Source organism: Erithacus rubecula (genome assembly GCF_903797595.1).
Source record: "Erithacus rubecula genome assembly, chromosome: 11".
NCBI classification, from domain to species: Eukaryota; Metazoa; Chordata; class Aves; order Passeriformes; family Muscicapidae; genus Erithacus; species Erithacus rubecula.
The window spans coordinates 7,584,063-7,601,526 of NC_136663.1; the positions used below are offsets into that span (position 1 = coordinate 7,584,063).

At 40.6% G+C, this 17,464-nt stretch overlaps 1 protein-coding gene across 9 annotated transcripts in view; it reads right to left on the minus strand.

The window, feature by feature from the left end:
* Positions 1-17,464, minus strand: part of MCF2L2 (MCF.2 cell line derived transforming sequence-like 2) — a gene marked incomplete at its 5' end in the record, with an annotated part of 148,945 nt that overhangs the window by 20,843 nt on the left and 110,638 nt on the right. For all 9 annotated transcript variants that reach the window (XM_079314853.1, XM_079314851.1, XM_079314850.1 and 6 more), the window contains 7 exons: positions 1,287-1,359; positions 4,410-4,488; positions 4,846-4,938; positions 6,174-6,395; positions 10,338-10,463; positions 12,640-12,732; positions 13,230-13,322. In XM_079314853.1, the coding sequence (XP_079170979.1) occupies positions 1,287-1,359; positions 4,410-4,488; positions 4,846-4,938; positions 6,174-6,395; positions 10,338-10,463; positions 12,640-12,732; positions 13,230-13,322 (779 nt within the window). The remainder of the gene's footprint in view (positions 1-1,286; positions 1,360-4,409; positions 4,489-4,845; positions 4,939-6,173; positions 6,396-10,337; positions 10,464-12,639; positions 12,733-13,229; positions 13,323-17,464) is intronic.

Sequence of the window (17,464 nt, forward strand, 5' to 3'; positions counted from 1 at the left end):
TAGTAGAGTCACTGTCACACATGGGCAACCCAGGAGTAGGTGTCTGTTGGGCAGGTGTCGATGATTAATTGCCTCTCTGCTGGCAGAGCACTGGTGATGCTGGCTGCTCTTCAGCAGATGCTGCTCCACTGGCCTCCAGCACCTCTCACAGCTGGGGCTGCTTGGCCAAGTCAGTCATGAGCACAGACTGTGCCACATGGTGGCTGCTGCAGTCCAGCCTCTTCCTTCCCCTCATTGCCTCCACCCAGCATCCCAAAACAGGCTGCAGAAAGGGCTCCAAGGTCTGAGGAACTCTGGACCCACCATTTCATATCAACTACTGCAAAGCCAGCTGGGTGCTGCAATTCCACTGCCCTTGCTTCTCTTGGGGACACATATTACAGATAATGGGATACTCTGAACTTGTGCCACTCATCACAGCCCACAGCACTGTTCTTTCATGAAGACTCACTGTATTCTTCCATTTCCTACAATAACCCAACATTTGGAGCAGGAGCATCTGACCTCTCCTTTTCTGGCATAGTTGGCAGAGTGAGGACAACAAACACTTCATTGTTTCATTGATTTAATCCATTCTAGGACAACTAGCTGATCACATGGCCTTTCTTCCTGGACTTAATTAATTTTCTGTTGACATATTTTGTCTATAATTTCTCGTCTGGAAAATCTCACTTTAAGAGCCTTATAAGAAGGACACTCATCTGGATTCTTCTGGAACATTTTTGTGATTGCATTTCATATCCTACTGGAATAATTTTCTCTTATCCCCAAGGTGGTTTTGCTGAAAGATTTCCACACTTGAACCCTAAACAAAGAAAATTAACCAAGTCTAGAGAAAAGATGATGCAGGATTAACAGCACTACATTTATTTAATATTTGTTGCATTGAGTTGTCCAACTCTCAAAGGCTGGCTGTTACCTGGGATCTCCTGGTTTGGTTGATCCTGCTAAAATTTTACAGAGATATCCCATGCTAACTTATATTAAATTTGTCCAGCAACTGGGTCATAACAAAACTTTGCTGACAGCTCCATTTAAGATCCTGGAAATGTTCCAGTACTTTTTATCTAAACTTGAGTTAATCTTTGAAATTAATTCTGCATTGTGATATTACTTCTCTCTTGAGCAAATCTTTATCTGTATTTATATATCTTTAAAGAATTTGAAGACAATTGAGTAAATTCATACTCAGGAATCTAAACACAAAACTCTAAGAATTTATGTACTGCAAAAGCATAAATGTAAGACAAAGCATGGCCCTGATATGTCAAGGCAGCTGTGGTTACCTGCTTGCATTGGAGGAATCCATTGGTGCATGATACACACTCTCAGTGATTCTTTGGTGCAGTTGACTTGCTTCTGTAAAAGGAAAAGTCAAAAGAAGTTGCTCCAAACAAAATGTAATTTGCTTCAGTGTTTATATAGAAGATGAGAAAGAGAAACAGGAGAGGAGAGATTTTTACTGCCACTGCAATCAAAATGGAATGCTTGTACTTGAAGCAAAAGGCATATTAATATCTTGATGAAACCTTTTAGTTTATCAAACAACTCTTCTTACATTTTTTCACTGCAAGAGAGATTTCTTCCCCTACTACCTTCTCTTTCCTTGGTACCTCTTCCTAACTAACTACATTATATGGATCTAGAGAATGGACATAATGACCTTTTCCCCAGAATACAAGTTTTGTGGCTCACAACTTTTTCTGGATTTAGCAACACATGTCCATCAGTCTTTTTACATACTCAGCTACATAGCAGAATATATCCTATCTCTCTGCAGAATGCTTTTGCTCAGCATCCTGGACAAACAATAATCATAAAATGTTATCTATGTGCCAGTTGTTCACTCTTTTTGCAGAGCTGCAAGGTAGCAACAGATTTGCACTTTGTCCAGTAAATGCTGAGTGAAGAAAAATTATAAGGCAGCTTATTAGAGCCTGGACTTCAGGGCCAGGAGAGTCAGACACTGAGAAGTAAGGAAGCAATGTAAGGAAGGAGCTGATTTCAAACTCTCACATTGCTGAGATCCCTGGACTATTTCAGTCTTAAAAAAAGAGAAACATCATATCAGAGAAAGAGATAAGGGGAAAGAGAAGGAGGCAGGGTAGCACTGAAAGATCAAATTCCATCCTCTGTTGGTGGGGTAGAAATGTCCATCCTGGGTGAACAACTGGAAGTAGCTCCATTCCTGGATTTGGCAACTGATTCATGGCCTTACACAACTCCCTTAAGCTGCATCAGTAATTCCTTTGCCTGCAAGAAACAGCTGTGTTCTTTGGGATTGATGGATCAAGGAGTTGTCAAAGCCTTGTTGGCATTTCATGCTCACTGCAATATCTGACAGGACTGGGGACACACCAAGGTTTGGGCACCCATATTTTAAACTATTTATCACATCCTGTGGCCACCTTCTCTGCCCCTCACTCATTCACCTCAGCTGGTTCCTTCCAACATTCCAACCCCCTGTGCAACTCCTAACAACAGTCATTAAAAACAGCCAGACAAACAAATATATTCCTCTTCCTTCTCCTATTGCAAGGGTCAGTTGTAAAAATATCCAGTCTTGGATTAAAACCTCTTCTTTTGTGAGTCATTAGAAAAAGAAACTTTAAAACCACAGGACAAAGCATGTGCTTCCTGACACCAGTCATTGTAGTAAGGGGTTTGATTCATGTGATCATTTGGGGAATGGCAAGGGGAAGAGCTGCAATAGCATATGAGATACAATTTATACCCTCTGACTGCTGTTCTGCTCACAAAAAAGGAAAGGTTGACTTTACTCATAGAGCAGGATAAAAGTCACCCTTGGATGGTGTCAAGACCAGACTGAATAAAGCCTTGAGTAACCTTGTTTGACCAATAATTGACTGTGCTCTGAGCACTACCTTGGACTGTGATGTCCTCAGGTCCCTGAAAACCTGAAATATTCTAGATCTTAGGGCAAAACAATAAAGAACATCAAAATAAAAATGCTTCAATCAGTCTTGATTCCTGTATATTTTTCTCTTGAAAATGCGAAATAATTCTAGCTAATACACAAATGCTTATCTGGGTAATCTGCAAGCTTAATTTCCTTTGCCTAGAAACACAAATGGAGGACTACTACTCTATTAAATATACACATTTTCTCCATTAGCAACTCTTCTGTGGTAGCCTAAGTAACACCAGCTTTTGTACTTCAGAAGCAAATATTACAAACCATATCAGAAAGCCTCTAGATCCAGTTCCTGCAGTGAAATTGCACTAACAAGAATCTTGAGGTCTTTCCTCAGCAGTTCCTGATGAACTAATCACAGTAAAATTCAGAATAAAAAGGAGAAAGGATGAAGACAAGATCAGTAACAAAAGACCAGAGTAGTAAACATTGTAAATAAGTGTACTGTTATGGGTTGGATTCAATTCCTGAGGCTCATGTTCATAATTGCTTCCTTATACCTAAGGAGGTGGTAAGAACTCATTTTCTCTGTGAAACAGACAATTAAAATAGAGGTGACCTCTAAAGCTAAAGCACAGACACAGGTTTCCATCTTGGACAAAGTCTGCTTAGGAATTTGAAGGATGTGGGTGAAGAAACTTTGCTGGCCTTGCTTTAAAGAGAGATGAGTGTATGACAGAAGCAGAAAATGACAGAGAAAGGTGAGAAGCAATGTCAAGATCCAGGAAAAAATCTGTGGGGCTTTTTGTCCTAAGAGAATAAATAGAATAGCATCTCTGATAGCTGTCATCATTATGTTCTTTTACTATCTGAAGTAGCCTGACTGAATTTTGTCTGTCTGGAATTCAATATCTTCTAATAAAAAAAGTGTCATTATATTAGGTACTTAGGAGGCTTCAATTGTTCATGGTGCTGAACATGTCACTAACCACCTTCATAGGGACATCTCTGTGAGAGGGGGAAATGTCATTAACCATGTTCTACAGGGAGGTCACTAAGGTGGAAAGATGGGACAACTGGCATTTAGAACACAAGGTGTGTGTGTAGATTTAAAACAGAATCTCTCAAAGCTCAAACAAACAAAGCAAACACTAGGACAGAGAGCAGTTGCTGTGTCCAGTCATGGACCTGGATCACCTTTTGATCCAGGTGTTGTGAGCAGACACAGAGTGCAGAGTTCATCTCCTCACATGCTGAGGTAAAAGGATGCTTCTGGAGTTTTGGCTTGAGAGGGACAACAGAGGAAAACCATGTTCCTTACTGTGAATGAAATAGTCATCCATGTAATTTATAAAATTGCAATAAATTTTCTTTGATCAGGACATGGCTTTAAACCCCAGCAATGCTGCAACTGCCCAGCTGGTCCTTGCTGGCTCCACTGGTGGTACTGGCTGGCCCTGGAACCTGTCCCAGCCCTGTATTGTCACACACAGAGGGAAGGACACATTCCCAGCTGCTGCCCTGGGAGCCCTACCTCTGCATGCTTCCAGCTGTCCTGTCAGCACCTTGCGGATCTCTGAAATCCAGGTGTTTTTCAGCTCAACAGAAGATGCCTGAGAACAAAAGAGGACAAGGCAAAGCAGATCCAGTTAAAACATGCTGCCAGTCACTGCCCTGACCTACACTGCTTTGAGCAAAACAGATGCTCCTCAAGATGGAAAAGTTACCACAAATCTTAAGTCCTGTCCTTGCTTTTCTGTCCAGCATTCCAAGGAATTTTCCATTACTTTATTTCTTCTTTTAGCCAAAATCATGACCATTTTCACAATAAATTTGCCATTTCAGTGCCTACACAACAATGAAACTTTCAATGGCTATTGTTTCTGGAGTATACAGGACAGTGAACATTCTTAAAAACAATTTGACTGAAAGTAAGTATGGCCCTTGGAAACAAAAATGATTGTCATTACCTGAATGATATAGACTTCTTCTCTGCCATTATACCAGATCTCAAACTTCTTATTATCCCCTTTAACATTTTCTGTAATGCCCACAGTGCTCATCTGTTTCAAAACAGAAAAGAAGAAGCTGGAATCTGGAAAATATCAATAGTCTTTAAACTTGATCCTCTGAGGAGCATTTTTAAAAGGCTGCATTCACTTCTGACACCTTTGGGAGTCATTAAAAGTAAAATTCAGAGCATGTTATTTCTCAATATCTAAGTTGTCATTTGTATTTTTGATTGCTAAAGGGGAAAAAGAATGTTCAAAATTAACCCAAGCTAACATCTGATTGTGAATTTATCCTCTTTTCTTTTATTGCTTGCTCAACCCCATCCTGGTTCTTGTTCACCTTGACGAATTTTCAGTTTTAGGAAGACTGTTTTTTCACTTGCCATCACTGAACTTTTGAGGTGGGAGAAAAAGAGAGATGGAAGAGGGCTTTGTGAGATTTAATGACCAGTCTGCAAATCCAGACAACGCAAAAAAAATAAAGAAAATAAATCTAGATTTCTTAAATGAAAAATTCTTAATCACAATCTTGAAGTACAGCTGCTACTAACCAGCTTCTCATCTTATTCCTGTATTTGCTCAAGCCTCTTGTTCACATTCACATCAACATTAATTTAAAGATTTAGACAGTGTTATGCCACATTCATTCTATCTCTACAGGAAGAAACTTGAAATGTTTATATGAATTGGTTCAAGCCTTGAACAGGTTCTTTTGTAGTTCCTGTCTGGGTACCCTGAAATAAGTTTGGAACATTATACCCTATGATCCGTGGCAGCTGGCTAAAGTCACAAGTGTCACACCAATGTGCTTAGAGGGAAAATGTGGCCTACTTTTGATTGCCACTTTAAACTGTCCTGACTCATATCTGGAAATTTCACTCTTGCAAATAAAAGGGTACTTCTACTGCACTGATTCATCTGTAGATGTTACTGTCACAGAGTATATCTGCTCAACTGTGTCAATAGTAAAACTTGCAATGGAACTGCACTTGGAAGATGCCCATAGGCAGAGCAATGACAGATGCAGGTCTATTCAGTCTGGCTTCTCTTTATGGGATGCTGGGCAAGAACACACAAGGTGCCCCTTTGTAGCAAAGAGCAAGGTTCACATCTGCAGCTGCAGGACATGTGGCTCGGTCTGACTCCAGCCAAAACTGAGTGGGAGCTGTCATTCTCTCAGGGGTACAAGACAGCTCCAGCTGTGTGCACCTTCTTCAAATACCCTCACAGAAACACTCTCATCATGTGGACTTATTTCCCTCCCCCACCATTACTGCACTTATTACCTTTAATGAATTTTTAAAGCTGTATGAAGCTGTCTTCTCGTGGCCATCAGTGTTCTCCTCCCTTTTCTTGCAGAAAAGCAGCATCTTTGTGTAGAGGAAGAGGTGTCTCTGCATTGGTTTGAATCTAGCCAAGTCCTTCACCTTGTTGTGCCCCTTCTTGTGGTCAGTCCATACATTGAAGGAACCCTGCATCAACAGCTTGCCAAGCTCACTGACATCCCCCTAACAAGCAAGGAAAAGAGAGAGCATACATCAAATTCAAACCAGGCTAGTCCCAGGCACAATTCATTCCTCTGGTGGTGTTTGAGATTCCAGGCACAGGCATCCCTTGTGTTGGAGAGTGCACATGTCCCCTTGCTAAGCCTGTGTGGTTTGTTCCTATAACCATAAACTCACTGATTTCCATGTCCATAATTCCTAGTTTGTCTCCCCATTCATAGTTAGTCTTTAAGATCCATCTCAGGATCAATTTGAATGTGACACACAGGCTGTCCCCTCTGGTGACCTCAGAGGAAGCTTCTTCTGACAAAAACTGTTTTTTGTCACAAAAAACTGACTCCAGGGCAGCAGGAAGGCCCAGTACAGACCAGTACCCAAACAAAGGCTTTGACTCTGGAAGATCTAGTTTCAGTTTCCACTCTTGTACAAGCTTCCTCCATCCCTGGGCAAAACCTTGAAAGAGCTTAGAAGCCTGAAGTCATGGATCAGTGCCTAGAGCTATGCAGGTATGTAATTCCCTTCTGTTTCAAAATAGTCTTTACAAGCTTTGTCAATAGTTTCTTGGCTCACCATTTGCAAACTATGCAACGCTGCACAGCCCTGGGCAAAGAGGGAGTGAAGGCACCAAGGAGCCATAAAAGTACCTGAGGGAGAGTGAAACTAGGCAGGAATCAGACCTTCCTAAACCAAAGCTCTTGTCTGAGGACCACTGATGGGTAAATACTTCAACTGATATAAATAGTTAGCTCAGATGTCACCAGAATAATTCTGTGTTAAGAGTGGAGGAACACCTGGACATAAGACATGGCAATGCCTATATGGTAATGGGATTCAACAAATAATGATAATCATGATTATCTTAACAACAAGATTTCCTAGGAATGCTTTGTATAATAAGTCGAGGGAATAAGCCCAGTACATTACTAAAGTACTTACTTTCAACATATGCATGTTCTGCTGATTATAAGGTGAAGACATTGGCTCCAAGTGAGAATGTCTCATTTCTTGTACTAAGAATTGCAACCTGTTCTCCATCTCACTTCCCCTCCTCTACCCAACATTCAACTGCAAAAGCAGAACTTTATTAGGTACTTTTACACTCTATATCAGGCTATTATTAGATTCTCCAAACCATTCAGAAAACCTCAGCAATTTAGATAAGTCTGTCAGCTCTAATATATAGATTTGGATTGTTGTGTATACAGGACTGTGGATGTTTGTATTGATATGTGCATGTAGCTATAAATTGCAAGCCTGTGAAAAGCACATTGATATGCAAAGCTAAATTTAAAAAAAAAAATCATATTTTTACATGATTCTGACAATAGTGAGAGGCTCCTGTCACTCCAGACACTGTTCAATATAGCACTGAGATCCAGAAACTCAGTTCAACTCTTGTGACAGGTCTATCTCTCCAACCTTGACTCTGGGATTGGGATAATAGTGAGTGAAGTGGGAGGCTGCCACTGCAGAGAGAGGGAGGCAGACAGGGATGGCAGTCTGCAGCAATCCCACAGGAGACTTTGAATATTAGCTCACAAACACTGCACTCTCTTCAGTGTGGGCAGCAAATAGGACACTGTTTCTGGTAATTTCTGCTAGTGGACAGCAGAATTTTATCCTAAAGGAAGCTTATTTAAAGTAGAGGATATGATCACTATCTCAAATATAATTATTTCCCATTAGAGCAATACACTGTATCCCATGTTTGTGGAAGATGAGTGATACATATGACAATTTATAAGAATGTCTCATCATTATTAATGGACAGACTATCCAGGCCAGACTGTGTACAAATATTGGGATCTAAAACTTCTAAAACTTCTCTTCTCCAAGCTTTATTCTTATGTGTGTGTGTGTGTGGTTTAATAAAAACCATACACCAAGCCAATCCCAGACTTACATGTTAGAATTTCTTAAACAAGAGTTCAGCTCCTCAAATCTGCATGTGCTCAAGTCCAAGAAACAGAATATCCTATGCAATTGGGAGCATTCATCAGCTGTCACAAAACCTGCTTTCCTACTGGCATAATATCCCTCTTTGAAATGTTTTCCAGGCAAGTATTTCTATCATGACTATGTGGAAGACTGCACAAGATGGGGTGTGGTTTCATTGTCTATGGGAGGTGTTTATCTGGCACCACAGCTGAGCACCTGGGACAGGTGGAACAGGGAGAAGAAATTACTGTGTGCATCCTCTGTCACATTTTCACCCCATTTATTAATCATGTAACAAACCATGTCAGGGATACTGGCATTGGCCTGAACAGTGGCCATGTCCCACTTGCCATGTTGCAGTTCAGCTAAGACAGCAGAGGCAAAAATCTAGTCCTTGGAGGTACCATCTGGCACTTCACAAAAGGGTGGAAAATTCAAAAGTAAAAGTTGAAAATGAGCAGGAATGTTCAAAACAACTCACGCTTCAAAGCAAGGAACAAACAAAAGGATGACCTCAAAATTCATATGGACAGGAGTCTGGATAAATCCCACCTGCTCAGGATAATATGTTATCTTTTTTGCAGAAGGTCTTCTTTCCTTCTTTTTACGGAACTGTCACAAATTTTTTTTTTTTTTGCTGAAATGCTGTAAGTACATACATTTAAACTGAGAAACACAGGAGGAAAGCTGCCTTTCTCTTTGGGAATCAATAAGAAACAGTGGAAAGTAGGGAGGTAAAGGATGTGCTGTACCCATGAGCTTCCCATGCCCATGTTGACTGCATGGTTCAAGTCTGCAGTAATAACATACAGGCTCTGAAGAGTATTTCTAAAATGAGTCTCTGAGACACTCAGCCATGAGCAGAATGCATTAAGTATATGCTGCTTTGTTTGTCAGTTTTAGGAGATCTAAGATTGTATTTATGACCTGTGGTGTTTCTCTGATCTACAATCACCACACCTATTCAGTGTTTGCCAGTACAATGAGGTGGCCACTGCTTCACCTTCAACTCAGTACAGCTACTGCAGGCAGAACTCACATTCTCATCCCAAATGCAATGCACAGTCCACAGGAGCATCTCCAGCTGTGTGCAGCAATGGACCTCTGACAAGCAGTTGAACTTATTTATTAAATCCTGCTGGCAGCAGGCATGGGTGCCTCAGCTACCAGATGCAGATGCACTAGGACAAAAGAGAGCTATAGAAATCAAAACTCCTGAGGTTACTCCCATCCTGAAAAACAGAATAACTCTTCCCACCCAGACTCCAGCACCTTCTCAGGAATTCAGATTTTGCACAAAATAATTTTTCTGGATTAAAGCCTGCTACTATGATGTAAAAGTTCTTTGAACAGTACTCAGTATATTGTTTCTTTCTTGACATTTTCACCCTGCAGCTATTTCAAAATGAGCAACCACATGATTCTCAAGCCTCATTTTGCCAGGTTCCTTTCTCCTTTATGTGTCAATCACTTCCACTTCTCACTTAAGGGCTTATTTTATGTAGTCAGCACTAGTTCTTGAAAGTCATATGACTTCAATGGAGCTTCTGCAGGGATATGTATTTGTGCCTTTTGATTTGGATCGTGGTTGTTATTTCACATTTCAGATAACAAGCTTGATAGTCACTGGCACAGATTCCATTACCCACTTTAAATGAAAGCCAGATTTTTCTCCCTAAGTGCAAAAGATTTGAAAACACTTGAGTTGCACAGGAGTCACAAAGTTTCAACAAATTTCTTAAGTTAGTTCTGCCAGACTTATACCTCTCACCTACCAATGAGTTATGGGTGCAATTACTCAAAAGTCCTGCATTTATCATGCTATGTCCCCACATTCACACCCCCAGGTGTGTTGAGATGTATTTTTGATCATCACAACATGCCACTGAGTGGCATCCTTCAGTAATGGCTCCATAAAGCACTGTACCAGCCATGGGCACAGCATGATCAGTGATGAAAAGAACGTGGGATGGCTCAGACCAGAGCAGGAGCAGCAGCAGCAATTACCTCATATCCTGTGATTGCTATCTGGTGCATGGAATCATTTACTGATTTGATGATATCAAGCACCGTGGCCAGGGCTTCTTCCAATTCAGCAGTACCTTCTGAATTCTTGCTGCACTTCAGCATTTCCTGTTTAAAAAAAGATATGGGGAATACTTGAGAACTGCTGCTACCAGAAGACACTATAAGACAATCCTCCTTGGAAATGGTGTTACATAAACAAAGTAGCAGAACTAGAGGAAAACAAAAGAGGAACAAATCCTCCCCCAAAACCCAAATATAACATTCACTGGGGTGGTCATTGAGGATGCACATTTTGATATTTTGAACATTTTCAATTTTAAAGGGTTCATTTAAGATGAGGCAGGACCATTCTGACAAATTTACAATGAACTCCTTGCATGTAATAAAATTACATCCAGGGCTTTTTTTTCTTCATGTTTGCTAGAAAAGAAAGTCAATATAATTATTTCAGGTGTTAGACAATTCCCTATCTTCTTCAGTAATTAGTTCCCAAGGTACTTACTATCACTGTTAAAAATATGAATTTATTTCTAGTCTGAATTTGGCAATTTTGAGTTTGGAAATATTTTCATCTAAAAGCTGAGGCATTTATGTTCCTGTGGAATAGGGACACAAAAAGGTAGTTCCTGCAAACCCTAAGCAGTAGCAGTCTCTGCTCAAATGCTTGGGTAACCAGGGATTAGAAGGTAAAAGCAGATGCATTCCTACAGTACCTGCTGCACATTTTCTAGGATGAGGATGGACCTCTGTACTGTGAGCATGCTGCTTTTACCAGCATGAGCATATTAGCTGAACTGATTGAAACCAGAGGGTTGCAATAACTGTGATCTAAAATTCAAATCCAATCTGCCCACCACTCAAGGCACAAAGCTTCTTAAGAACTTGTTTTTTACCAATTTTTCACTGACTTCCATTTTTCTACACTTTTAAATGCTCCTGCTGTCAGGGAAGGAGTGCACCATCTTCCCAGATCTCATAAACCCTGACAAAGTGAATGCCAGTGCCAAAGTTTAAAGTACGAAACTGGTCTGACCAGCTTCAAACCCCAATGGCTGAGATCTGTTCTGCTTGAGAATTTTACTCCTTGATTTAATCTTGGGTTTATTTACAGTCATATTTCAAATTAAAAGTAAAAATCTGATTTACTCTTGTTTTCCCGGAGACCCTGACATTTTTTCCTTTCTCACAGAATAGTTTCAAGAAATAGATTTCACATTAATTTCTGGACTATGTTGATGTAGAATCTACTGCAACCAGTGAGGTTTCATCATTGCCAATATCCATGTTCAATATTTGGATTCTATAGTTTTACATGAAGTCATTAACTCACAGAAATACTGCACAAGAATGGCCAACCAGGTCCTCCCATGGCTTATACTTGCACATTTTGAGCAGTGCCATAGTAGTTATTAGCAAGTTAAATGGCAACCTGAAATCTTCATTGCAAATTTCAATGCTAAATTTCATGACAGCACACAAAACCACTTTAAACCCAGAGGCTTCAGAACATCATGTAATGCACCTTCATGACCTTCCCATAGGGAAAGTCAGTAAATACTATTTTCAAAAACTGAGTAGATGGAGACAGGAATTTAAGCCACCACCTTAAAAAGAAAAAAAAAACATCTTTGTTTTGAGTGTATATATTTTCTATTGCCCAGTTCAGACCAGAATTTCAAGCATGGACTACTCATGGTTCCAGCCAATCGAGAGGGAATTTCACATATTCACTGGAAAAATTACAGACAATTTGTGCCTGGCTGTGTCTTTTAAAAAAAAGCAGCAAAAGGGAGTGGCTCCCTCTGAAAGGTTTGAGTCACAGCCTTGGGAAAAAATATCAGCTCAGGAGCTGAAAGACTTTTGTTATATAGGGACAGATGTTAGACAGGATTTAAGCCATCAGTTCCTGTTTTCAGATTGTAAAACCATATACTGATACAAAAAAGCTAAGCTCGATTTTCTGTTTAAAGAAAAATAAAACAATAAAATACTTACTATCCTAACAAGTAAGTAAAACATCTTACTTTATATAGAGAGAGCTATACATATAATAGTATACTGCTATTACTTAGTATAAATACTTCTAAGTAATAGCAGTTCCCAATCTAAAATACAAGTCCCTGTACAAGACTGTTTTCTACCATTTTACAACTGAAAACTGCTGAGTATTTGCTGAAGAACTGAGTGAGGATTTATTTCCAGGTAGTCCTGACTGAGATGCAATTCTGGAGGTAAAACAAGCAGTACACTGGAATTCTTTGCACTGCCATGGAGAATTTACCTTTAGCAGCAGCTGGTACTTGGTGATTCTCTGAACTGGCTTTAATAGATAGGCATCAAGTGAGAGTTTGTGATCCAATTTACGCTGACATTCCTGTAGGAAACAACACAGAAGAAAAATAAAATTGTTTTTGAAACACAGGCAAGTCACCAAGATCATTATCATTTGACTATGTGAAGATTATATATCTGTGAATTAATTGAGAGAAATTTGTTCCATCTGCATAGGAATTTCAGGGTTACTTATGCCACAGTGAAAATAACAAGAGCTAATGTTTAGGCTCAACTTGGTGTCGAAATTTGGCGTTCCCTGCTGATGAGATTGCAATCAGCTGGGATTTGCAAAGAAGCCAGAACTTGTTTGGTGTGGGTATAGCCTGCAGAGTCAGGCTCCTGTCCAGGAAATCTACCCACTGCTCTACCTACCCAGTCTCCTGTGGAGAACACCTTGGTACACACTGGGCACCTGCCATCAGTATAAGAAACTTGCAGAAAAGTCTCTGTGTTACTCTAGATTTTCTAAAGAACAGGGATACACAAGAAAAACAAGTTTTGAGGGTCTTGCACTGCTAGTATGCAATGAAATTCCACCTGAAAAAAGATGCTGTCTCCACACTGTCTCCAGAGAGCTTCAGACCTCGGTTTGTTCTGACAGTACTTTTCATATATTTGGAGGTCCTCCTTCTGCAAGAAAAGAAGAGTTTAGATAAGGGAAAGAAAAATCATCCAGGGAGTGTCTTTCTTTCTTGAATCTTTTTCTTACCTCCCATCCTAAGATATGAAGTAATTATTACATGGGAATTACTCTGTATGTAAAAACATACTGAAACCAACAAACCTGGTTTTTACTTCTGATTAAGTTAAATACACCTGAAAGTGAGATTTCTTTTTCCCCTCACTATTCACACAAAGCAAGGAGACTGCAGACTGGAAGACACACAACCTAACTGTAAAACTGGTGTATTTTTCAGAGAGGTGAATTGGTGGTTTGGAAAAAGAAAAACAAAACATAACCAAAAAGAAACATTAGATATTAAAACTTTATTAACAATTTTATTAACAATAATATCAGAGACTGTAATTGTTAATGATGACTAAGGTTTACCAGCTCAACACACTTAAAAAAAAAGTGTTGGCTCTCAACAGTGCAAGGACAAATTAAAAAGGAGAAAGTTTCTCTTCCGAGGGCTACCGAGCAGAGGGGGCGGGGCCTCTTTCCAAGTGGGCGGGGCTTTGTCCCGAGGTGGGCGGGGCTTCTCGGGGTGGGGCCGGGAGCTTCCCGCCTTCATCTGCACCTGCCCTGCTGGATGTGACTTCAGCAAATCAAAGAAAACACTGAAAACAAATCTCAGCAATTTCTGGATCTTTCCCCTGTGCTTCCAGCCCACCAGGCAGTTCCCATACACTCCTGCTGCAGGGAAATCACTTCCTTCTTTCCAGAAGAAATCAGTGTTGCTGCTGTCTTCCTCTGCCCATCCTGACATCACCCTGATGAAACAGCTGTGAAATCAGAGCTGTGCCACCTAATACCACGCTGTGTCAAGGATTATGCAATAAAAAAACCTCCTCTGTTGCAAATCAATAGAATATTGATATTGTCAAAATAGGTGCAGAGTTTCTTTCACAAAAATAGAATTGTTTGTACATGTTTCCTTGGAGGGAAGTTAGCAAGGGGTAAACCCCACAGAATTAAAATAGCAACAAAGCATAATCAAATATTACAGTCTCATCCTGGCCCACAGAAACCGAACTGGACTGGGTAAGAAGAACAGAGAGAGCAACAGACAAGAGAACTATTAGGAATAAGAGAAAAGAACCAATTTCAACTTAAAGAAAAGGTACAATAACCAACAACTTGCCAGTAATTTGCCACAGTGGAATCACCCTATGCCAGTACAACCTATTGCTGCCTAAATCAGTGACACCTACTCAGGCAGATACTTACATATTTAATTACAGCTTTAAGTTCTGCAATAGTGTAAGGAATAGAATTAGACTCAGACTTTAAAATGCCAAGAAATAATTGATTGTCTAATTATTCAATTCCCAGTCTTAAATATTCCACACATCTCTATTTTCACATGCAAAAGTTCTGACTTCTTGCTGGTACTTTTACACCATGCTCTCTCCTGTAAAGCTTTTCCTTTCCACACTGATAAGGACCCTGAGACCTCTGTAAGCTCCAATGCACATGGTATATATACATAGGTCCAAGTATCTTTTTGACTGCTGATTTATGAATAATTTTTGCATTAGTCTAGAATTTAGACCTTTGAATCCAACTCACAGGTTTCTGGTCAGCTGCTACTGTCCTTTCACAGGCAGATTCCTTTTTCTAAAGGCTTCTTTCTCCCTGAATGATCAAATGCCCCAACTGCTGGCTCCTATTAAACTATTTCCTTTTATAGGTTAACAATATGAATAAGTGAACAGTGGTTATCTACAGTGAATCACTCCTCCCAGACACATCACTTTGCACATTTTGGTAAGCAGTCTGACACACCTTTGGTTCCATCCTTGGCATTCTTGCCTCAATTTGGTAAACTTTCATTCTTCATAGCCCTTTGTAGAGCAGATTAGCCCAGAGTGTCCCTGCTGTTGCTGATAAAGAACCAGAAGACCCATTCTGCAAGGTATTCTGTGCACATCCCTCCTGTTTTGAAATCTGTGTAGTACTTGACCACACAGAGCTGTAAGTGAGGTCAAGCATCTTGCTGATGGTAAAATAGCTGCCATGAAGGTGAAGTTGAGCTGGCTCACTTGTAATTTAGCTCATATGAAGATCATGCTGTAAATGAGGTCAGCAAAGTGGGTGGGAGAACAAGAAAGGCATTTCTGGCTCATCTTTTACCAGATTCTGCTACCAGGAGACAAAGCCAGAGAGAAACCAGAAAGAGACTCCACAGCCTGTTTCTCCTATCCCCTGAGATGAAGGGCTCACATTCATGGTGACAGCTGATCAGGTGGGAGAGTGTGTGGGGACATGGCAGAGGAATGACTGTCAGGGGATGGAGTGACTGGCACCAGAGTGTCTCACTGCAGCTCTCAGGATACTTTCAAGCAGCTCTGGAATCAGGGCTGAAAAGGCCCAGTGTGATCAGATGGGGTAAAACTCTTCAAAGTATGAATCTAAAAAAACTGTCTGTTTCTAATCATAGATTAGAAACATAGTCTGTTGTTGTGGCAGGATGGTTACACCTCTACAAAGAAGGAGGACCTGCAATAGTGTGAGTTTCCTCCCAGGACTCAGCATCACTTGGAACAGCAGCTGCTTCTGTTTCCCCCTGCCACAGCAAGCACGGCCGTAACTCACGGGGCAGCCAGAAGCCACTGCTCAGCAGGAAGGCATAAAAAGCTGCCAAATCATGGGGAACACAAACATACAACCAGACTTTTGTTTCTGCCTCCTAAAGGCAGTCCAACAGAAACAACACATTTCTGGACTTTATGTGGCTTCTTCTAAAAACAGAACATGAGGGCAAGGTCTCGAATCAAAGGTGCTACTGTGTGAGCAGAGACATCTCAAGAGAGAAGCTTGTGCTTTGTTAGTATGGAATTTGAAATAGAGAGAAAGCAAATGCATGGTTTAACCTCTTATTTGATACATTTAGTGTAGTTTGACCAGACCACAGGAACTGATGAGCTAAGGTGATGGAGGGACTGGTTTTCCTTTCATTTCACACCTGAACCTCAGCTTCAGTGTTGTTCTCATATTGGTAGAATAGTGAGGAGAATTGAGCTTAACAGCTGTTTATACAGACACATAAGCTACAATATTTAAATATGGAATTTGAACCTTCTGCAGAATCATAGGAACAATTCTAGACCACAAATTTTTATTTTACTGTATTCTTTAGGGATATATGCAAAACATGGACTTTCTTGGGTTTCAAAGGTCTGCATTCTTCAAAGACTGCTTATCCTCTTTTGCATAATGATTTCACCACAGTATTTTCCTGCCCAGCATCTGAATCCTAGGATAACAACATATGCCTCAGTAGTGTCAAGCTCTAAATACTTCGTTGTAAAACAGAAAATAATCCAATGGACGTATAATCAAATTTACACTTCTATGATTCTCTCCAGCCTGACCTGTTTGTAAATTGGAAGCATATCCTTTGCAAGTATCACATGCTCACAATTCCCATTAAATCTCAGTAATGTGGCAGTGCTCAGCACCTCTGAGTGGTTCATACAAATCTGTCTGTATTTAATGTGTGCTCTGGAAAAGCAGCAAATGCTACCTGCTGTAGTATACAGCAGAAGCAGGAGGTACTTTTGACTACAGTGGACAGATTTTCCCATTTCTCATGCCACTTCCATTTCCTGTGCAAAACACAGAGCCTTATTCACAAAGTTTTGTCAAACTCTGAAAGCAGCAGCAAACCACCAAAACAGATTTTTATTTTTTCTTTTTCATTAGTCGGGCCCCTGAAGGAGTGCTGTATAAACAAGCACCTTTGGTAATGTTGCAGGAAAGAACTAATGGTCAGGCTGGGTGGGGGTGGAGATGGAAGAGGGACATCACTGGGAGCTCTAGGAGAGAGCTGCAGCACTTGGGCACTGAGTCACCTCACAGCAGAGGAGAATCCACTTGTTGGGAGAAGAGGTAAAGGGAATTCACCTCACAGTCTTATGGATGGTGGGGTCCCTGCAAGGACAGCAGCAGACTCAGCTGGGACAGTTCTAGGGGACCAAGTGTGCTGAATGGTGCAGGGAAGAGACAAATAAGATAAAGCAGGAACAGGATGTGTTCTTTGCACCCAGAGCAACCTGCTGTGACACCAATATTGTTCTCAGCTTTTATTGCAGGGCAGTGTCTGGAT